Source organism: Corvus cornix, chromosome 2 (assembly GCF_000738735.6).
Source record: "Corvus cornix cornix isolate S_Up_H32 chromosome 2, ASM73873v5, whole genome shotgun sequence".
NCBI classification, from domain to species: domain Eukaryota; kingdom Metazoa; phylum Chordata; class Aves; order Passeriformes; family Corvidae; genus Corvus; species Corvus cornix.
Genome location: NC_046333.1, coordinates 47,696,385 through 47,718,541, shown reverse-complemented (window position 1 = coordinate 47,718,541; position 22,157 = coordinate 47,696,385). Strand labels below are relative to the sequence as shown.

General features: G+C 42.9%; 1 protein-coding gene across 1 annotated transcript in view; it reads right to left on the bottom strand.

Moving 5' to 3' along the window:
- RAPGEF5 (Rap guanine nucleotide exchange factor 5) overlaps positions 1 to 22,157 on the bottom strand; it is a 159,343-nt gene that overhangs the window by 56,741 nt on the left and 80,445 nt on the right. Inside the window, exons 10-11 of the mRNA XM_039570699.1 lie at positions 8,894 to 8,997; positions 8,469 to 8,557 (exon numbers count right to left, since the gene is read on the bottom strand). Coding sequence (XP_039426633.1) covers positions 8,469 to 8,557; positions 8,894 to 8,997 — 193 coding nt within the window. The remainder of the gene's footprint in view (positions 1 to 8,468; positions 8,558 to 8,893; positions 8,998 to 22,157) is intronic.

Sequence of the window (22,157 nt, the reverse complement as noted above, 5' to 3'; positions counted from 1 at the left end):
TTCTCCTGATAGACCTACAGTTCCCAGTTCTTTTCTGCTTAAACAACTAGGATCATCAAAAACCCTGATACAGTCTACAATGAACATCTTCATAATAAATGGTTTCACACTAGGCTTTCATGACAGCTCCTTATCACTTTCTCACATAGCAAAAGGCGACAACTGGCAATAATGAATCACAGAATTACAGGGAAAAGACTGAGAAACTGAGAATACTATGATCCAATTGGCTGTCATATAGAATGGGTAGCTTTTTCTTCTGCAAATTTGACTCAAACACAGAACATTAAACACTTGGGGCTCTACCAGGTATTCTTTGACTGAGTAGAAAAAAATGTATTTAGGTGCCCACAGTGCACAATGTGCCTCGGTGCTCCTGGGCACACCGAAACCATGTGTTTGTCTGATGGCTACCTCAGGTACTTTCTCTCCCTGAAAGGATCTAACTTGCTAAGTAAGCATTAAAGTATTTGCAAAATACTGAAAAAGCACCATCTGTATCTACAAAGAGAGTCCTGATCATGAATAAGGATGTTTATCACTCCCCATGTTGACTCTAGTTTCCCAGTCATTGGCTATAATGGTGAGAAAATTCAGGAGCAGCATTCCCGGACTCTGCCTTTCCAAAAGTTTGCCCGAACAAATTTTAGTGCCCAAGTGCAAATAAAACCTTTTCAAGGCTCCATGTCCTCATTTCTCAGAAAAAAACCGTGTGAGCTCCTGACACAAGAGAGCATCTTAGACATATTCCCCTCACTGGCATTTCCCATTATCTTTGGCACTGCAGCATGCGACACACTGTCTGTCTGTAGTGAATCCCAGACATGGTGCTCCTTCTGCAAGCTGATTCAGCGCACTGCTGTGACAGAAAATAATCCTATCAAAGCAAAAAAAAAAAAATTCCTATTATGATACCTAAATCTACTTGGCACAAGGTCAAGCCAAGTATAGCAGAGGAGATGGGGTACCATGGCAATGTACAGGTGGACAGAGGATATCACACCTTCCCATTTGAGCAGAAGCCAGTGTCACTGCTGGCAGCTTGGGTCCCAACTTCATGCTATACCCAGAGCTCCTGCTCCTCTAGTCCCAGCTTCAGGTTGCACCATGCCATTTGCAAAGCCATTCAGCAGAAAATGACTCCCACTCTGCTGCCAGCTGAACTGGTAACTCACTCAGTTGTCCTACCTATCTTACTATAATCTTAGATTCTGATTAATTCTTTCCAAATGGCAACATGCTGCCTGCAGTACGCTGGGTCAGATCAAAAATCCCAATAAAAAGAACCAGGTCTTTGACACAGGATGCCCAAGGGAAGGAAAAAACCTCAGAAAAAGACGAATACAGAGTTCTCTTTCTCAGACACACCCATCTATCTTCCAGCAATGGGTAGCGTAGACTTTCCAAATGGTAAGCTGTATTGACATCACTCCAGTGATGGAGTTTTTGACAGGATTTTGCCTAATTCGTTTTTAAACCCTTCCAAATTTTGGCTTCCACAGAATACTCACAACAATGAATTTCAGTTTAGCTGTGCATTATCAGAAAATCACTTCTCTTTATTAGTTATAAACCAAATTATTTCACTCTTTGAAACGTGAAAAGCGAAACAAGTGAAAGCACTTGCCTCATTATGAAAAACAGTGAGCAATCTTTACATCTCACCTTCCCCACACAGTTATTAGTCTTGTACATCACCATATACCTCCTTTGCCAAAGTTGCCTTCCTACGATGACAAGACCTAGACTATTTATTCTTAGATGCATTTAATCTATAATTCTATTCACCCTTGCTGCCCTTTACTTAATTTTCAACCTTTCTGAGCTGGGGGAGAAGGAGGAATCATGTTATACATTCCATATTTCACAGTAATACAATGCTATAACTACAGCTCTTGCTTGGCTTCTTTCCTAATTAACCTAACTACTGCTTGTCTTTTTGACCAATGCTGAACAAAAATTTCCAAGAACTATCCACACTACCTCCATAGACCTATTTTCTGCATGGTAATAGTCAAGTCAGCACCCTGCTGAATATGTATAATGAAAATCTCCTCTTCTCCATGGTAGAAACCACATTACTTTGCATTTTTCAAACTTGGATCCCATCTGCAATTTTATCCTGCAGTCACACAGATTTTTGTCCCTTTCATCTTTCTTCAGCCATAGGGCTGGTTTGAGGGGCCTGCTCCCAACTTATTTTCCCAGTTATACACTGCCCCATTCTTACTACTTTCATGAGACTAATTTTGAGTTGGATCAGCTTCCTGATCTAGCACAACAGCTCAAACAGGCAGTCAGATCTGGGGATAATAGGGTGTACAAGAATAAAATCTTGCACGGCCACCAAAGCTGAAACTATAGCTTTATTTATCAGCAGATCCTCAACCATTTAATAATACCAGCACACGCTGTTGCCTCAGAGTTCATCCCACACTCAGCAGCACCCAGTCTTCAATGGCAAATTCCCTCCATTTTAAACACAGACAATTTACTCCTACCTTTCATTTTCTCTCTTTTAAGTAATCATCAGTCCAAAAAGCATCTCCTTCCTGATCAAAACGATCTTTAAGTTTCTTTCAGGATTTTTGGCAAGGGACTTTATCAAAAGCATTTTGAAAATATGAATATAAGATACAGGCACACCAGATCACATATAGCCTCATGTTCTTTCAAACCTTTAACAACTCTACAGGATACACAAGATCTGAACCGCCTGCAAAAAAAAAAAAATCCCCACATTTCCTTCTTCTCCGTATGTTTCTGTATGCATTTCTTCCTTCTGTGTCTACTGTGCTGCCATCCAATTTCCCAGCACAAATTCATAACTTCACGCTGAAATTTTGCATCTAAACATACTCCTGCAAGCAAGTCCAGCTGCTGAAGACACCAGTCCTTCTCCCCTGCTGTCCTCACCTGCACGCCTCTCACTCCCTGCCACCCTCTCCCTGTGTCAGGGGGGCAAACTTTGTGTCACTGACAGATTAAGTGGATCAAGAGACTTATCCATCTTAAAACTAATAATTTAGTATTTCCTGGGTTAGTGTCAACTAGGAGCAGCTCCCTGCTTGGGTCTGCTACAGAATCACACAATAGACTGTAGAAGCACAGAGAGACCAGTGGCAGGAGTGGTTGGGAAAGGCTGAACTGCTTCTTCTGACTGCAGCCACAGTTTATGCTGGAATAATGTATTGATAAAATGACAACCTTATTACTCAGATGTTCCCCAAATAGAACCATTTCTTTTAATTGGCATCACATTTTCCACCTTCCTCTGCCACTCAAGCTGTTTTATATGATAGATTACATACCACTGTTAGGAGTTCAGCAATTTCATATCAGAGTTCCTTTAGAAGTCTTTGGGGAGTAACATCTGATCCTGGTGATTTGTTACTATTCATTTTATTGATTTATTCTAAACCTACTTCTACTGACAGTCTAATTTAGATATAGCTTAGACTCACACTTCATAAAACAATGGTCCTCTGCAAGAGCCTCCCCAGGTTCTCTCATATTGAACACTGACATATATTAGTATTTTTTTATCTTTTCTGTTATTCTTACACTGATGCGCTCTGCTAAACCCTTATTCCCCTCCTATGAGCACGGCAGTAATATGCATTTAGCCCACTTATTTTACCAAATCTTCCTAAAACTTCAGGGGAATGTTTACAAAATCCCTCAAAATTATGACTGATAACATTTCATTATGGAGGACTGTTAAGAGGAAGGGTTAGCAGGCATTTTTTTCTCTCCATCCTAAAACCTGGAAGGTAGGATCACAAAGTGTTGGGCAAATATTTATCCTCGTTGACATCAGTCCACGTGCATCAGATACACTTCCATTGACTGTGTGGCAGTCACAGGAGTACAGTTTTCAACACCTTTTAATCATCAGTGAAAAGCATAGTGAGCAAAAGACCTAACAACATCCTTCCTAACTAAGAAACAAAAAATACCTAAAAGAAACCAGACCTTTTTTTCTTGGAATATTAAACAAAAGACAATCTAGAAAAGGCAGAGCTGTATCTCTTTTTCACAACTTCATTTAGCAGCTGACTACAGCCAGTTCATGCAAGATAGTACCATTCTCCTCCAAGGTCATGTACATTCCACAGAGGGTGCCACTGCCCAATATCACAGCAGTGTCATCGGTGCAGTGTAGAAACAACGCGTGAAACAAAAGTAACTCTTACTACGCAGCACTTCTAGGACAAATAGACATTGTCTGAAGGCTGCTCCTAGGTGCTATGTTACGATCCTAAAGATAAAACTGCATCTGTGTGACGGGAGAGTTCCCACTAATCCAAGGATCATGCACAGTCCCAGATAAGGTGACATAGCATCGTACAAAGGTCATTACTCCTTTCTTTTCCTACTCCAATGAAATCCAAACCATACTTACACTTTTCTGCCTCTCTTTTAGCTACGTCATGAGGATTTGTCCTCTTTTTCTGTCCCTTTAATCTTTCTCCAGGCCCTCCATCATTTGCCATCCCAACTTCTGCAATAGCCTAACAAAACTGTCACGCCTCCTCCTTTGTCACACGCCATCCCCCAGTCCACTACAAAGATAAATCAGTTAATACTGACACCACCATGTTGCTCCAGTCATACTATTCCTCATTTATTTCCTTTCTCCAGATCACCTTTTCCCTCGGCCTCTTGCTCTCAAAGACCTTCACAAATTAATCTCTTCTCTATTCATTCCCTAAAATGAATCCCTTAGTAGGGAGGTAAAAGACATGTGCTGTCAGCAGATGCAATGGGCGAGATTATGTTCTACTTCAGCAATGTTCTGCTTAAGCTGCCTGAGAGAGGTGACCCACTGGACTGAAGGAAATGGTCTGAGCAATCCAGGGAGGCCTGGAGTAGTAGAAGTGGATGTGATGATCGCTACATCATTCCAGAGGCTGCCAAACATTGAATGCAGCCACCACATGGCAAGACAGTACGTTTGAATAGAGACCAGTTGGAGGACACTCCAAAGATGACATCAGGATAATATGTAGAGAAGGAAATGCTGCTAACATCCAAGAAATAAAGATTTTGCATAAACGAACAATGATTCTGAAATAAATGGTGTAGTCAATGGGAAGGGATTAGAGATCCTGAGATGCTAAGATTTGGCCTCTTGGAGATTACTTCAAATTACATCAAGGGTTCAAATCCCCATCCTTGACGAGGATTAATCCAGGGGGTGTGTCTTGCACCTTTCACCTAGATATTGACATATTTGAAGTGTATCACTCTATTCAGTTCTTGAAACCTCAAACTGCACTGTAACATACACACTCAGCAGACATTTCCCAGCGATTCCAGCCACCTTAGAGATGACTCAGAAAAGTTGTTTGTAGCAGCAATTTAAAATTTCCATCCATCTCATGGTAAGGAAACAAGAATGGTCTTCTTGGGGGTTGGTACCTTACAGGTTATAGTAACTCAGTGAGATGAAACTTCCTCCCTTTGAGATGGAAGGCTGGCAAGCCTTTGTTAGTGGCAAGCCCAAATTTAAGGTGATGTCCCAAGAATTTGCACATACTCCCTGACATAGTAATCACAAAAATCCCTCAGTCATTAAGCAATTACAAAGTAAGTTAAGCCTAAAGAGTGTTGCAAACCTCAGGCTTTCCAGACATCCTGTCTATGGAAGTAACCAGAGCAATAGACTAGTCTAGCTTTGCAGATTGCACTGTCCTCTTCAGGTATCCTCAGCTGCTAAAACAGTGCTCTTTTATGTCACAGGTACTGGGATAACTCCTCAGGTTGGGTCCCCACCTCTTTATTATAGCACAGTTTATTAAACTGAGTGCTTAAGGTGTCTTGCTGCAGGTTTAGCAGCAGCTGAAGGAAGCCTTGGAGACCAGGCTGGACCCCAGGAAAATGTTTTCCAGACCAGCCCCAAAATGTGCTTTATGCTCCCAGGTGCAAGCAGTATCTGCTGGCTTGGGCTAGAAAATGGAGGATGGCTGGGAGTAATCCATGGCGCATCATTCAGCCACGTTGGTGTTTATCAAAGGTGGTGTTCCATGACCACACCAGCCCCAGGATGGTGGATTTTTTTGTTAACAACCATAGAGGGCTGGAGTTATGATTTGGTATACGAAGGATGGGAATGAAAACACGCAGAGCATCCCTCCTTGGGAAGCAGTGCAAAGGGTCAAACAGAACAACAGTCCCCCGGGAACCAACAAATGTAAGAACAGCCCTTTCTCATGTTCTTTACAGACACAAACAAGGAAACTGCATTGGGGGCTGCAGGGAAAGCAAGAGGCCACAGAAGTCATCCTGGAACTGGCAAACAGACAGCACGAGCAGCAGCTGGGTACAACATCATCCTTTTATGTTCTGCGAAGGTATGCCTGCTAAAACACAAGCCTGCAGGGCTCCACAACTCGATCGTTCTCTGAGATGGGCCAGATTTGAACTAGAAAAATACACAAAACCCAGCAAATCCAAGCACCCAAACGGCAGAAGGATGCCTTCAGGTACACACACAAAGCTGTACATATGCACAGTCAACATCCCATACTTCCTCATGCCAAAGGCAACTGAGTCTGCAAAACAAGCTGGTAAAAACCATTATGGGGCATCCCCCTCATAAACCACTGGGAAACATAACTCCTAAAGTCTTTCATTTTGATGAAGTTCTGTATTTCCAGATTAATAAAGTCAGAAGAGAATGGTATCTGAGGAACTGCCCTTGAGGGAGTGGAGGGCTGCTGGGCAAGGTTTAGCATGCACCTTTGTGATGGCAAAAAACCGAAGGCACAGCCACTTTGTTCTGTTCCTGGGATCCAGTTTACCCTGGCTACAGGGCAGAGCCTAATTGTTTCTTTCTAAACGAGTTAGGATAAGGCAGAGGTGAGGGGAAGCTAATCAACCTTTAAATACTTTACCATCTGCTAACAACCAAGCAAGTAGTGGTTTAACACTGGCTTTGAGGACAGTTTACCACCCCCTCTGTATAACAAAAAGACCAGGCTTAGGAACAGCCTCTCTGTGATCTGAGGGAGAGAGAGCAAAGAGGGAGGAAAAAAAAAGGTAATACATGGGAGGATGTATACAGCATCTAATGCTTTAAGTAAGGAGTGCTTTGCATTTACAAACACCAAAATATAATGCATATCACTAGTGAAAATATAATTGTTTTCCAGCAAGATTGCAAGCTTATAAAATAAGATGAAACAGACTATAAAGACTGGCAGCTGATGTTCCCCAATCTGTGCATGATAAACATTAATGGGAAAACTTATTCTGGATCCAATATTTGACCTTAAAAGGCCAGGGAAGGATTCTCACTACACTGCCTAAGAGCTGGTTCAAGTAAATTACACCCCTAGCTAGCCTAGTGCATCTGTGGAAGGAAAACAACCACAGCCTCTCTCTGCACTAAATATTAATGTCTAGGCAGACAAAAGCAGCACTAGGAGCACTGTAATAATATCACTGGCAGACACTCTATGTGTTTCTTTGGGGCATTGGCACATCAGCACTAGGAATATGCCTATTGTCCCACATTAAACTAATGCCTTATTCTGAGACATTCCTCTGGGAATCACAGATGTTATTTATATTTCCAGACATTTAAAAGGATTAAAGTGTGTTTATTCCCAGTAATCTCATTTGTAGAGAAAGATATATACAGGCATCAGGAGTACACATTTTAACCCTATTGGGGATGACCAAATGCACAGTGACATTGGCAGCCACCTACCCTCCTCTTCAGGACTCCGAAAGTCTCACCAGCCTGGCCACTTCCATTAAAACTATCTGTGAATTGCAGGTTACAGGCACTTCTGATAAACTACTCCATGAGCGCTTGGTGACACCAAGGTGTGCATGTAGCCAAGAGATCCAGCTGAAAATTAAACTGCATGTCAAGTAGCCCAATTCATATAAAATTGCTCTAGGCGGGAATAAAATGTCTCTGGTTGAAGACACACAAGTAGAGCACTGGGCGATATGCTGTGCCCTGGGCTATGAGGAAATTTATAAGCCATTTTTATGAAAGAGACGTGCCAAAGTACTGGGGTGGTGGCAAAACGAGTAGCTGGCCAGGAGGTGAGGTGTACTGCAAGCATCCGGATAGACACAGGAACAGCTGCAGGCTACGGAGGATGGCAGCCCTGGCTGCACAGAGACGGTGCTGTACAAAGCCCGCCGCAGCCTGCGCTACCCCGGCGGCAGCCAAAGCCACGGTAAACCGGCTCAAGTTGCTGCCGAGCGGCTCCGGTACCGCCGGCGCTCCCGCCCCGGGGCCGGTGCCGCTCCGACACCTCCCGGCTGCCGCGCCGCACTCGGGGGTTCCTCCCCGCATCGCCCCGGCTGCACGCCCGGCTGGCAGCGGCTTTCGGCCACGGGTGCCCGGGAGCGATCCCCGCGCCGCCCCGCTCTGCCGGCACCGGGACCGGCACCTCTGCTCCATTCCCGGCCGCCGCCGCCTCCCCGCCAGGCTCGCTCCTTACCCGTCTCTTTGTCCTGGGCGGCTTCCAGGTGCAGGTCGCTGAGGAGATGCTCCAAAATCTTCTCCGGCGTCCCCGACACGACCACGTATCTGTCGGAAAGCAGAGAGTCCCCGGAGTCATCCTCGGTGGAGGACTGCGAGCGGCTGCTCCACTCATCCTCCTCGTCCTCCTCGTCGATGTACTTGAAGTAAGGCACGTCGAAGGTGGGCAGCGGCCGCTCCCCGCCGCGGCCCGCCAGCGCCTCGGGCACCCGCACCCTGCCGCTGCCCATGGCGCCCCGCTCCCTGCGCGCCGCCGCCCGGCCCTAAGCTCCCCCCGCGGGGGCCATCGCCCTGCCGGGGGCCGCGGGCCGCCGCCCCGCCCGCCGCCGCCGAGCCCGGCCCGGCCGGCCCAGCCCCGCACGCCCGGAGCCGCGGAAGCCTTACCTCCCGCGCCGCTCGGGGGCCGGGCTGCGTGACCACACCTTCCGCAGCACCAGCGCCGCGCCGGCCGCCTCCCGCGCCCGCTCGCCGCCGCCTCCATCGTCCACCTTCCGCGCGCAGGGGGAGAGGGACAGAGAGAGCGCGGTCAGTGCCCGCCGGGGTCGGGGCTGGGGCTGCCGTCCCGCCGCGGCCGCCGCCCGGGGGGCCGCTGCCGGAGGCCTAAACTGGGGAGGGGGCTCTTTGCACCCCGGGACAGGGAGGCGGAACGGGCTCCCCTTTGTGAGCGGCACTGGGCTCCGTGTGTTGGATTTTAAATCACAGAAGCCAGTGGGAGGGAGGCTTTGAATATGCGGGTTTCCGTGTCCCCAAGGTGATAGCTTGCTTAATTCCCAGACAGTCAAACAAAGCAGGGGACAGGTAACAATAGTCTGAAAGCGGCAAGTGCTCCCGAGCACGCCACTAATACAGAGGCAGACTTCTGTAAAGCTTCTCTCCTGTACTTCAGTAAAGGCAATAAGAGCAGTGGGGCGGGCATGCAATGTGTGCCTCTGAGCATCTCCTAAAATATTCCGTGTACGGATCTCGCTTCTTTTCAACAACTTTTTAACTTGGCAAACAAACACCACACCCCCCCCACCCCCTCGAAAGTTCAGCCCAGTGACCGCCGTGTGTGTGAATCTTGGCTAAGCTGCGGTTTGGACACCGACTTTCTCCCTCCCTGCTCCCTGAAACTGAAGGGAGCTGAACCATCATCCATTTGTGCACACGCAGCCCGCTTCCCCAGCGCAGCCAAAGCCAGCTGACTGAGCAGTGCGGGAGACGAGGGCTTGCTGCTGACTGAGCAGGGTGCATTGAAACACAGCGGCTGCCGAAGAGCGGCGCGCAGCCCCCTGCGAGATCCTCCTGGCAGATTCAGTCACCGGAGAGTAAGCGACACAAAAGAGGCGGCTGTGTCAATGCAAGTGCATCTAGTAGGTGCTGTTCCTTTAATTCTGACCTGGTTTAGTTGTGTTGCTCAGTATGTCAAACACATGTATGAGGGCCATACATGTACTACTCAAAGAAAACAGCATTTGTGCATCAAGTGTACAGTATCCAGCAGTGAGAAAAACTTTGAGTGGGTTAAAAATTGCTGAGGAACAAAGCTACCTTGGCAAAACAAGGGAGAGAAACCATTTTTTGATTCCTCTTTATATTATTTCTTACTTTAAGACCCAGTGAATCTGACTGCTACTTCTGGTTGTCACTGTGGTGCAGGCATGCCCAAAGATGCAGCCCCTGCCCTGAAGAAGTTTTCTTTATCACTAAAAAACATGCAGAATTGATCTATTAAATTTCTGCAAGGTCAGACATACAGGTACTGAGCCAATTAATGTCAGATATTCATTGTAACACTCCCAGGAGACATTACTGAGCAGCCGCGTTACAGGAATACTGATGCATAATTGTAATCTTCCATTTCACTGGACATGGTTTTTTGTTGCCTACATATTCGAAAAACTGCAATGAAAGAAACAGCAAAAGAGAAGGAGAGGAAGAACAAGAAACAGGCATAGCATCAAAGCAATTCAGTAAAAGGGAGATTTATCCAAGCAAATAAATCGCTCAATTTCTCTGCCTCTTCTCTGGCATTTCCATCCTCTAAAATAGCCCTGGATCCCCATTTCCCTGTGCTCACTGACATTACAAACTGCAGCACATATGGAGAATGTATGTGATGTATGGTGCTGTATTTGTACAAGCCATCTATTTCCTCATAGATGGGAATGGATTTTAAGCACACCCATATACATTACATACATGAGCAGCTGGCAGCAAGTCAACGGGGAGCACTGGGAGGGCGAAAGCTCTCTCACACTGAAAGGACATTAACAATGGTTGGTGTGGAAGACGGTGTTTCCCCTTCAGCATCTCACTAGGCAGAAATATTTTCAAAAAACCTTTGGAGTAGGTGTTTGCAAATTTACAGCATAAAGTGCCCCAATGGTAAGATTTTCATAAGGCTCTTCCTCTTGTCCTCGCCTCTTTACCAATTTCAAGGAAGAGAAAAATCAATCTATTTTATCAGGAAAGACAAAAATTGGGCAAAACTCAGGCCAATTGGTTTCAATTTGGATTTCCATTACCTATAATAAATATTTCCCCCAGAAAAGGAGAGGAGTAGAGAATTTCTTTATTTTTCTATCTTATATCAAAAATAATCTCACTTTAAGGGAAGGATTATGATTTCATTAAACCTCCACTTATACATGACATATTTTTGTGTTCAGTCAGGCCCTTTAATCATACAACAAGCCACAACAATTAACCTGAACAAAGCAAAGCACAAAGGCAAGTCCTACATATTTTCACAAGTTCCGATTTCAATACAGATATTACTCTAAAATGACATCAAGGCACGCTTCATTTATCAGAATCTGGAATGGTCCGTGAAATAATTTTTGCTGGAAGAAAACCGGGCTGCTCTCAGCATGCTCCATCTAAATCCAGCGGCAGATGAGAAGGAGGATGCAAGGGGCCCCCAAGTGACAGCAGCGTGTACTGAAGGGCAAGGCAGCATCCTAGCCGAGTCCCTGAAAGTCAGCAGTCTGACTCAAGAGACGTTCTCATCACACTTCCAGTTAAAAACGAAGCCTCCTAGCACTTTTCCAGACCTTCACACAGCCCTTGCAACCTGTGCCGGCCGTGCAGGGGCACAGCGGCACAGCATTACCATCTCTCATTTTATGGCCAGGTAGAAGAACTGGGCCAGAGAGGCCACCACAGAATCCCAGTTTGCTTGGGTGATGCTACACCGGCACCTGGGCTTGGAGCCCTCCATGCTGCCTATCTGATATTTACTTTGCTCCAGTGCAGTGGGTAGGAAATTACTCCCAGCAGCCTTGATCAGAATACATTTGGACTTGAGGTGGGACAGGAAAGGGTAGAACAACAAAATGCCACAGAGGTAAACTGCCATCCCACTTTACATGTGGCCTTATGCATGCTCCCTTTCTAATCTGTCCCTTCAAAAGTACCATTCACATCCTGTTTGGGTGTTGTAATCAATCTGTGGTGCACATTACCCATTCCTAGGAAATTTAGCTAGCTCTGCATCTGTCAACCACTATATTTCACATTTATTACAGCTTTTAATTAATCATCTCTTGATAGCTAAACACAGCACTATCAACCTCAATGTCAGTTCCCAGCAGGAGTTTCAAGTAAACAGCAACGTTCTCTGGACTCAGTGGATCTTCCAACCAATATTATAGCCAATTTTCCACTCCTCTCATCCATCTTCCTAATACTGAGGTAAGCCATTTATCTCCCGGGTAATATATTTTAACAGCAGACAAGTGCTACCTTTATTTTCAGCATGAAAGGAACCCTGGGGTGGTATAAATATTTATATGCTTATAGGAATGAAACAGCTGGAAGTCCTTGCTTAGCGAGCCTCAACTTGTGAGCTACACTTTGCATGAGCAGGAATATGACCCCCTAAATTAGCACAGAGGCAGAAGGAAGCAGAGGTACGTATGGCAGTGTTGAAAACAGCTACAGTGGGCTGGCTTCCTTGTAGGAGACATTAGGTTTCTGGGTTATTTGCAATTGGCAGGGAAGAACCCAATCTCTGGCCAAAGCAATTGGTAACTCTGGTATCAGGGATTTTTCTGTGTTCCTTGAATTCCTGGGCTGGGGCTTTTAATTAATTAAAAGAGGATCCAACACCCAGAATGCACTGCCTCCTCTCTTCCTGTGAGAAACCTCCACTGCTAGAAATAGCATTTAAAAGCTGTTCTACTTTCCAGCAGCTTTCTAACAGAAAAAAACCCACTATGCTCTGCAACAGACAGTATATTCAGAAGCCTGCTTCACTGAAAAGAAAATCCATTTTCACATAATTTCTCCAGGACAGGACAACTGTGCAAAGATTAATTTCTGTCTATGTTACCCACTACTGAAGTGCCTGTTAGGTTGGAAGATCCCTAACCAGCGGTGCAAACTATGCCCTTCCCAATGACAGTACTTTTGTCCAACACCTCTTCACCTGTTTTTTTTTTTAAGGGGGATCAGACACAGAGCTACCCCAGCCAATACCAGATCCAGACATATTTACACACTGCCGGTTTCAGTGGGTAAAAAAGTAATACAGGAGCTAGGAGATAACCTATAAGGCACCTATAAACTTAATGGAGCGTGGAAAATCCAGTGCACAGACAGATTTTCTTGCTGCCAACCAACCAAGCAAAGGCAAAGAGAATCTTCTTTGGGCAACATGCAACAAAGCAAACTTTACACAGGCTATCTGCTTCAAAATCACGTTAAATAACAAAGAAATTGCCTCTTCTAGAAGTTACAGAGGGCAGGAACATTTTGTTTTCACAGCATAATTTCATAAAACTGACTCAACACAATCAGATAATGTCAATCACTTCTGCCTGTATGTCTTTTGATGCTGGTGCCAGGTCATGCCCTTGAGAGGTACGGAAAAAGGCATACGTAGAGGATTCCCAGGGCTGTTCGTGTTCTGAAGAGGAGACCGCTCCCCTCAATGAATGTAAGGAGCTTCCCTGTGCACACAGGAATATATCCATGGAAGCAGTGTGAAACACAAGAGCAGAGTCGGGAAGTGGGCTCAGATGAACACGTGTAGAGAAGCTTCCACTGCTATGCAGGGAAAGTGCTCAAATTGGTGACAGAGCCTGACAAAACCCATGAAATAACAAGATCCTCATTTCCAAAGACTGATTGTTTTGCTGGGCAGGTGTCCTTTTGCTTGGATATTATAATATCTCTGGTGCATATTATCCATGCAAAAGAAGAATTACAAGAACATGAAAAAGACAGAATAGTCAAGTCCAAAAACTGAGAAACACTGACTGGTATTCTTTGTATTATCTAATGTAGTTCCTTTGAATAAAACACTCTATTTCTGTTGTTTTTTTTTTTAATTTCTTTTAAACTTTGTTCTGCTCCATCCCTACATCTTTTCCTTTTTCAGCATGTGTTGAGACTTCACTTTGAGACTGGGTCCAAGCTAAGACAAAAGGCCTTTGTCTGTTGGGACCCTTCTGTACCCATTGCAAAGGCTGGAAGCACCTGCCTCTGCAGTGTGGCACTGAGGTCCCCAAACCTGCCCACTGAGAACTAGGTTGGACACACCAGAAGTGACAGAGTTAAATCTCCATCCTGGCTCATTACATCCTACAAGCACATTCTGGTTGTAACAGCCAGGAGCTGCAGCTGTACAGAAAACCCTTCGCAGCTCAGGCTGAAGCATGCTCAGTGCTTCCAGAGCCTTCAAATATTAACCAGCAGAGCTCTAGGAACTCTTTACAGAGCTTGTACAAACTGCATTTTTTGGCCTCTAACTCAGGTCAGATTTGGGTGAATATTTATGCAGATGGCAAAAAAACCCCAAAGGGATTTCAGATCTCACTTCAGAAGAATAAGGGCATAGGAGCTTTTCAGAGAACTACTGCCAAATTTTTTAATTTTTTTTTTTTAACATAGCAAAACAGTATTGACCCCTAACTTCACTCTTAGCTGCTTCTGAACCATGCTGGCTGCATATTTCATGTAAAATTGCATAGGCTGAGGCAGACACCTTTCAGAATAAACAGATAAGATGCAACAGCTCCTAGAAGCAATGGAAAATGAAATCTTACAGTGTGAGACATTCGCTAGTGCTAGTAATAGACAATGAGGTGAGTCCTGGTTTTAAAATATGAGCACATTTATACTGCAAACATAAAAGAAAGTTAAAAAAAAAAAAACTACAATGAAACACATTCTATTAACAGCTTTAAGATACACTTTCAGACAGCTTCTATCAAGACTAAAGATAATCACCTTCTTACACTTCACTGTGTTCTTCCCTGGAATCTGTTATTGTGGAAACTGTAAAATTAGACCTACAGTCACCAAAATACAAACATGTATAGAAATTACTCCATTCTTTGCAGGATATTCCTCTTCATTTAACAAGAAAATGGAAGTGAACAAACCACAATTAACATGAAGGTGGATGACAATATCTCTGATCTCTGTGGATAATCCGTCTCAAAATATGCTACTGCATTTCCCAGAGTTTCAAGAGAGATCAAAATCTGTATTAAGATGTTTGATTCACTTTCAACTACAACAGGAGAAAGGCTTTCAAAGTCACCAGCACAGCTTAACCCCACTGTGCAAGGAGGAGACAGTATATTTTCTGCAGTAGTTACCCTCTCTTTATTTTAGAAATACAAAAATAAAAAATAGTTACTACTCTACCTCAATTTAAAATATCAAAAAATGAAATGTTTTCAATGGGACTGACTGTTTTGTAGTTGCAAGATCACCACTTTTTTCCAAATTTTAAGGGAAAAATTACCTTACAGGACTGAGGACCGTCAACAGCAGTTTGTCATATGGCAATTCTTAAGTATCAAAAAAAAAAAGTTAAAAAAGGCTGTGTTATTTCATTTCACTACAAAATACAGCTCATAGGATATACATATTGCATTTTATTATTTTTTCTGATGTCATGAACTTTTCTCCAGTTCTCTGTACTCTCATATTTTTTTTCCTATGCAGTTGTTAAAGCCTTTCATAAACATGGGCTAATCACAGTACACTGGTAGAAATCGACTAATGACATTAAAATGCCTCACACAGTGATTTTGTTTTGGCTCTCAGTGACTTCTGACCAGTCTGTAAAACCATAAAACACTCTAAATTTTTGACCACAACCTCCCTTCAGGAAAAAGCACACAGCCATTGTGCCAAAACTTCCTAGTGGTCTCACACTGAGCTATCAGTCTCACAGATGCACAAACACAACATTCGGCTCAACACAACCTCCTCTGAATTTATCAACTACACAAATGGTGATAAAATGGGCATGAGCCACAACATGGGAAAAAAAAATCAAAATCCTTTGTTCTGAAGCCAGTTTTGAATACTGTGTTTGATAATGCACAGAACAAGCCCTTTTAGAAAAACTGTTGGTGCTGTCATCTGCATTACTGAGCATCCGCAGCAAAGGCAATGTTAATAACAAGTTATCCTTGTAGAGGGGTCAAAAGGACAGTGCTGGTAAGACAGAGATGACAGACAACAGGCATCAGGGAAAAGATTAATATCCCTACACAGTCATACATCAAGGAACACAATTTTTTCCTGTAATCCCAAAACTGCTGAGAGTAGGATTATTTCTGCTTTCTCTATTACTAAGAAGAAAGAAACCGCTCATGGGAATAGGGCGCTGCTAAATGCAAGTCCTTACGTGAGCCAAAGGGCTGCAGTTAGGTCCTTGGGAAAAAAAAAAGCTCAGTTGCATGATGTTCCCAAGCAGTGGTCCTGCTACAAGCAGGGTGGGGGTTCCTTGTGCAGGCTACTTAAAAATATCAAAAAAGTTTGTGTAGTTAAAGAAAGGCAAAAGAAGTGAAAAAAAGAGGAACCTCATGCAGCTTTTCGTAGAATCACAGAATTGTTTATGTTGGAAAAGACCTTTAAGATCAAGTCCAACCACCAGAAAATTCACAGTTAAGAAGAAAAATACCCTTAATTTTCTTTGGAAAATAACAGAAGCATAAAATCCATGACTCAAACAGGAATTCTGGTGTACACTTCCTTGTGGCACACTTTGATGGTGCTGAGCTCCAGTACAGCTGCAGGCACACTGTTTGGTCACATCATAGCAGGTTAACTGCAAGAAATGTCCTAAATGGAGACCAAATTGTCCATACCCCTGACTGGCCCCCAATTTCCTCCAAATATATTTAAAGTGAGAACACTTTAAGGATTGGGCTTTAATGAAATGAAGCAAAATCTCTAAGACAGGAAAAAGGGCACACTTTCTAAAATAATTGAAAAAAAAAATCATTACTGGTGTCACAACCACCGAAGTAATGTTATCATAACCTTAACACTCCACAGGTCTCTGTCGGTTAATGAGAAATGTCTTCTCTCAACAACTGAAGGCTATGCATTTCAGTTTTCCCTTTCTCGGAGCACACTCTCTTCATAGCTAGTAGTGGGGGAGTCTGACAGCCTGACAGAGAGCTGCTGCCTTGGCAAGGACAACTGAGGAGATCTTCTCTCTGCAACCATACAAAAGCAGATGGGAAAAAAGAAAGGGGAAGCGAGAGAAGAGAGACAAAAGATGTGATGGTGGTATTAGTATTGCTATCATTCTCTCACAGCTGGCAGGACAGAATTTACATGAAAAAAATATCATTATATGGAAGAATTGCAGGCTTAGAGCATCTGTATTTGTAGAAAAACCTGAACCACACCAGGGCAAGTTAACATGACTGTAGAACAAAAAGGGTAGATGCCAACCATCCCTTCCAGTGGCCTTGCAATTAATGTGGTGGGGTATGGAGCTGGTTGGAAATTTCCCAATGCAACCTTTTATTTTCACTGAAAAAATATGAATTCACTACAACTGAAACTGTGCCAGAACATGTCAGTTTGAACAGAAAGTATCCAGCCAGGCTTCCCCCACTGCCTGCACCTACTGCCCACCCCAGGCTGGCAGAGCTTCTTCATCCCGTGCTACACAAGTGTTCAACAAGCATGGAGGTGCAGGTCCCAAGGTAATTGTCAGGAAAATTTGATTTGTATTTCTGCCCCAAGAGAGTTTTACAACTGTATTATTTTCACCAGAATCAGAACTGTAAAGTTTCCTTCAGGACAAAAAGTCAAAGACCAGATGCGAGTATCTCCTTTGCAAATAGAATAGAATAGAATAGAATAGAATAGAATAGAATAGAATAGAATAGGAGTATGTAGATGAAACAACAGTTCAATCCCCCAGCTATCTGGGGGAGACACTGGAAGATGCTGGAACAGTGTCTTCCAATGATGTCAGTGGCAGTGGTTCGAGCCTTAGCTGCAGTGAAAAGCATGAAGGAAATAATATAAAAACTGCAGGACTTATGTTTCAGCCAGGAAGGGGGGAGGAGTGCCAAGGCTTCAAGGAGGACTGCAGGCTTAACCTGGATACCCTAGGACTGATAACACATACTACTATTACCATATGGCTCAGAGAAAGAAAAATGGACTGTGTAGATATACAGAAATTATACTTGAGAATAATCCGAACATCAAACGGGCAAAATTCTAGAAACTACTGGAATATGAGGGGAAATTAATAACTTGATTGACATCTAACAGGGCTAGAACTTGACTTCTCTGGCAGCCCCCATACAGCTTTCACTCAAGAATGAGAACTGCAGAACACAGCTCACTAACTTTAGTGGATTTAATTTATTAATGTAGACTAATATTCATCTCGGTAAGGACATGTATACAAAGGCCTTACAACCTTTATAATGGAAGCAGCAATAAATAAGGTCTCCTGAAGGAATGGAAGAGAGATGGCAGTAAATATATGACACTGTCAGCCTTATATTGCTCTAATTACCAGTTCTGAACACATAAAACTTCTAAGGCAAATAGACAAGACTGATGATGCCTTTCTTTGTCTTCCACTCCAATTTATACCAGGTGAGTAGCAAAATAGTTTTTAAAAAAATTCACTTATCCCCTTACCCTCTCTTAGAGAAACCTTTGTCTCTTGACTTATGTCCATAATACCTCTCAATGCTGCCAACGCCATCACTCCAATAAAAATAAAATTAAATGAAATATGTATCCTACTGCCATTATAAGCCACATTTCCAAATTAGGAAGGTTAAAAATTGCCTATTGCTGCTCATTACACTTATCACTGTAAGGCATATATCTTTTTGTTGAAGCATTATGCTCACAGAAGGATGCAGCTAATTTTCCACAAAAGAGTACTCAGCAAAGGTCAGGAGCTGGTTCTGACCTCATAAAAGGCTTAAGAAAAACTCTAAAACTGAGAATACTATATAAAGCCCAAGCTCACTCTCAAGAACTCCAGAATGAAACTCTCTCAAATGCACTGACATTTAACAGCAAGTGCAAAAAAGCATTGCGTGAAGGAATAAAAAAAATAACAATCCCAAGCTAATGTTTAAAATCAAAACAATTCATTTAACTTCTCGGCCAACAGCAGTCATCATAAAGTAGAATTTATATCCTGTGGTTTGGTGGTTGTTTTCAACTAAGTTAGACATAATACAGTGATTTCTTTTGAGGAAAGCATGAATCACAATGGCTACAATTTTCTTGGGTTTGGATGACAGTTCTAATTCTCTCCAAAATAGTCTGAAATCACCAGCCTTTTACTAATGCTTTCTAATGGTTCTTTTCTTGTTAATTAATTCATGAATCTAAATCATTCAAACATAGATAAGCCACTAATCACTCGCAGACTTGATAACGGATCCTAAGTAGACGGAAATGTGTAGACCATGCAATAAATTTGCCAAAAAAAAAGAGAAAGGAGTTAGAAGGAAAAATAAAACTCACTCCTTCCATCTAATAGCAGGAGATTTGATTCTGCATTTATTATGCAGAATAAAATGCTCACTGATATCAATAGTCAACCATAGAAATTACAGAAATCAGGCTGCTTCTATATAGAATGCTCTTTTCTAATGTTACATGCAGAGGAGCAAATTAAATGATCCATTTTTTTTGTTGTTTTGGTACAATGTTTGTTGTCCAGATTTAGCAAAAGGAATACATAAAAGAATAAGGGAGGTGGGAAATAGCAGGTTAACAATCAACTCTTTAATTCAGAAGTGGAAGTTATAAAGAAATAAAAAAAATTTTTTGCAGGATTACGACAAGGAAAAAGAAGAAAAGTGCTTTCTTGCATGCCTACATAAAGTAAAATACTATAAAATGATTCATTAAGTTTCCATGTATTGAAGAAAAGTGAAGTGTCACAAACAATACAAATTACAGAAAAATGTATAATGACACCACATTATGAAGCAACATTTTATATTTCTTCGTATTTTGTGATTTTAAATAATCATATATTAATTTACTCTTATTTTGTTCCTGATGGAATCATGTAGCTGTTTGTTACATGCCTACATGCTCTACATTTATTTCAGTAGGAATGTTGGGAGTTTCCTCTGTGCTTTCCCTAGACAATACAATCGTGCCCAACTTTAGAAGGGAGGTAAGTTAGTTCTACCAAGGGCAACCCCAACATTTTTTCAAGTTATGGAATGAAAAAAGCATTGTTACCGTGGCAACTGGTAAATCACATTGTATCTGCAATGAGATGCAAGGCATCTTGAGTAAACACTCATCTGCCTCCTTGTGTGACCTCCTCCACAGGGAATGGTTCCTTTGTGGAGGAACATTCGCAGATCTGTGGCATAGTCACTGTCTCTTCTGCAAAAAGTTGACAGAAGTAATTCAAAGTGTAATTTTTGCATGGGCAAGCTTAACCAGATCTATCATTAGAATAGGAAGAAATACTGGGAAAAAAGATCAAATATTGAATGTTTTTCTGGGATTTACCTCAATCAAGACCATGAAACCTTACAATGACAGTGTACCTCAAACTCGTTCTGTATCCCCTGCATTAGAAGACCGTCCACAACAGCACTAGAAAGAAAACCTTGCTGCCAGCATGGAGGCTGACAGACATGCAGCAGCACATCGCGCTGGCGCTGGAGCTGTTACCGCCTCCAGCCATGTGCTCCACCCTTCTCAGGGATGCTGCCGCCTCCATAACAAGGACATCTGATCTACCCTTAACCAGGCTGCTGCATGTTTTGCCGGGCTCTGATATTATCAGCACCTCACATACCAGCTCTGCCTCAGCGGGCCTCCCCTCCTCCCCATGGTAGGGGACAATTGTCTTCAGAACAACCCCTCAAACCATGTTGCTCTGTGACAGTCCCATCCATAAAGTCTCAGCTCATCCATCAGACACTGGCCTTTCACTGTACTTCCCTGCTGCCCTTTTCCAGCTCTCCTTCAGCCACTATCATGCCTTCATAAGGCTCCTTCTCTCTTCCATGAAATTTACCATGAGGAGCAGCATTGACACCAGGTTCCCAAATAATCTCCCTTGGGTCACTCCACTTCACCTTCCTCAAAATATCTCCTCCTCCTTGACCTCCTGAGCAAGCTGGTGTTACCTACAGGGAGAGAGTCACACTCCAGGGTGCCACTTCTCAGCTTCTGATATCATATTGTATGCACAGTGATTTCTTCAGTCAACAAAGGCTTCACTGAGGGCTGCAATTGTCCACTGACATATACCTTCTGATCCCATTCTTTTTCTCTCATCACATCCCATTACTTTCAGACTGCATAGTACAGACTGCTTAGACACTGTCAACACCTATTATGCCACCCAAGAAATATTGAAACTCTCACGTATCTCTGATCCTTGCTTCCCTTCCCCCATTTCTAGCTTTGATTCCTTCCTGACCATCATAGTTTTAAACAATTTATATAGCTTTCTACAGCTACATCCTTTTCATGTATAACTGTGAGATCTCATCTAGACAACTTCTTTCTGCTTACTCAGGAAATTATTTTTATGTCATATATCTCATAAATTCACCTTCTCTCATAAGTCCTTCCAGAAATGACTTCTTAAACCTGTTTACTTTGTCATTGCTGAGTTTTTCCTTCCCAAATGGTTGGCCATTTGCTGTTTGGCCTGAACTTTGATAAATAAGGAGATACTGTGTGTGAAGAAGACACATGGTCTGGAATTCACCATCTATCACAGAGCATTTGAGTAACAGAAAGATAAAATGAGATGTGTGAGCAGATGACCAGGTCTTAACTCCCTAATAGAACCCTGTGGAGAGGGTTACGATATCCAAGTACTCCAGGGAAATAACTAATGATCCTTTCTTCAGTTCAGTCATGTTTCAAGAAGCAATTGCATGAGTTACTAAGTGCTTGAGACTGCCTCAGTAATTGCCATGATTTATTTTATGCATCATCATAACTACAGCACTAGGTCAGGAGGACATGTGCCTTATGGATGCCTTGAATTTTAACACAGGCATTGGAGGTAATCAGAAACACAGAGACAACAATGGGGGGCGGGGGCATAGGTTGGGGAAAGACAAAGTCTTTAAAATCCTATCTAAAACATTAGGTTTCTGTTAAGTTTTTTATAAAATTAATTTTATTTTCAGATGACCCTAAGCAGAAGTTGCTTACATTTTCTTCTGCTCCCCAAAAATGCAAGTGATCACAATCTAATGTTCCTGAAATATGTTAGGATTTTTTTCCACTGTAAGTAATGAATGTGCAATTTACAGTGTAACTACCCACTCAGTAAAGACAAAAAAATGAAAACACAAGCCTGTTGTCTCTGTCTTATACCTCTGTTTATTCCAGATGAAACACTCCCTGTGCAAAGCATGTTTCTTCA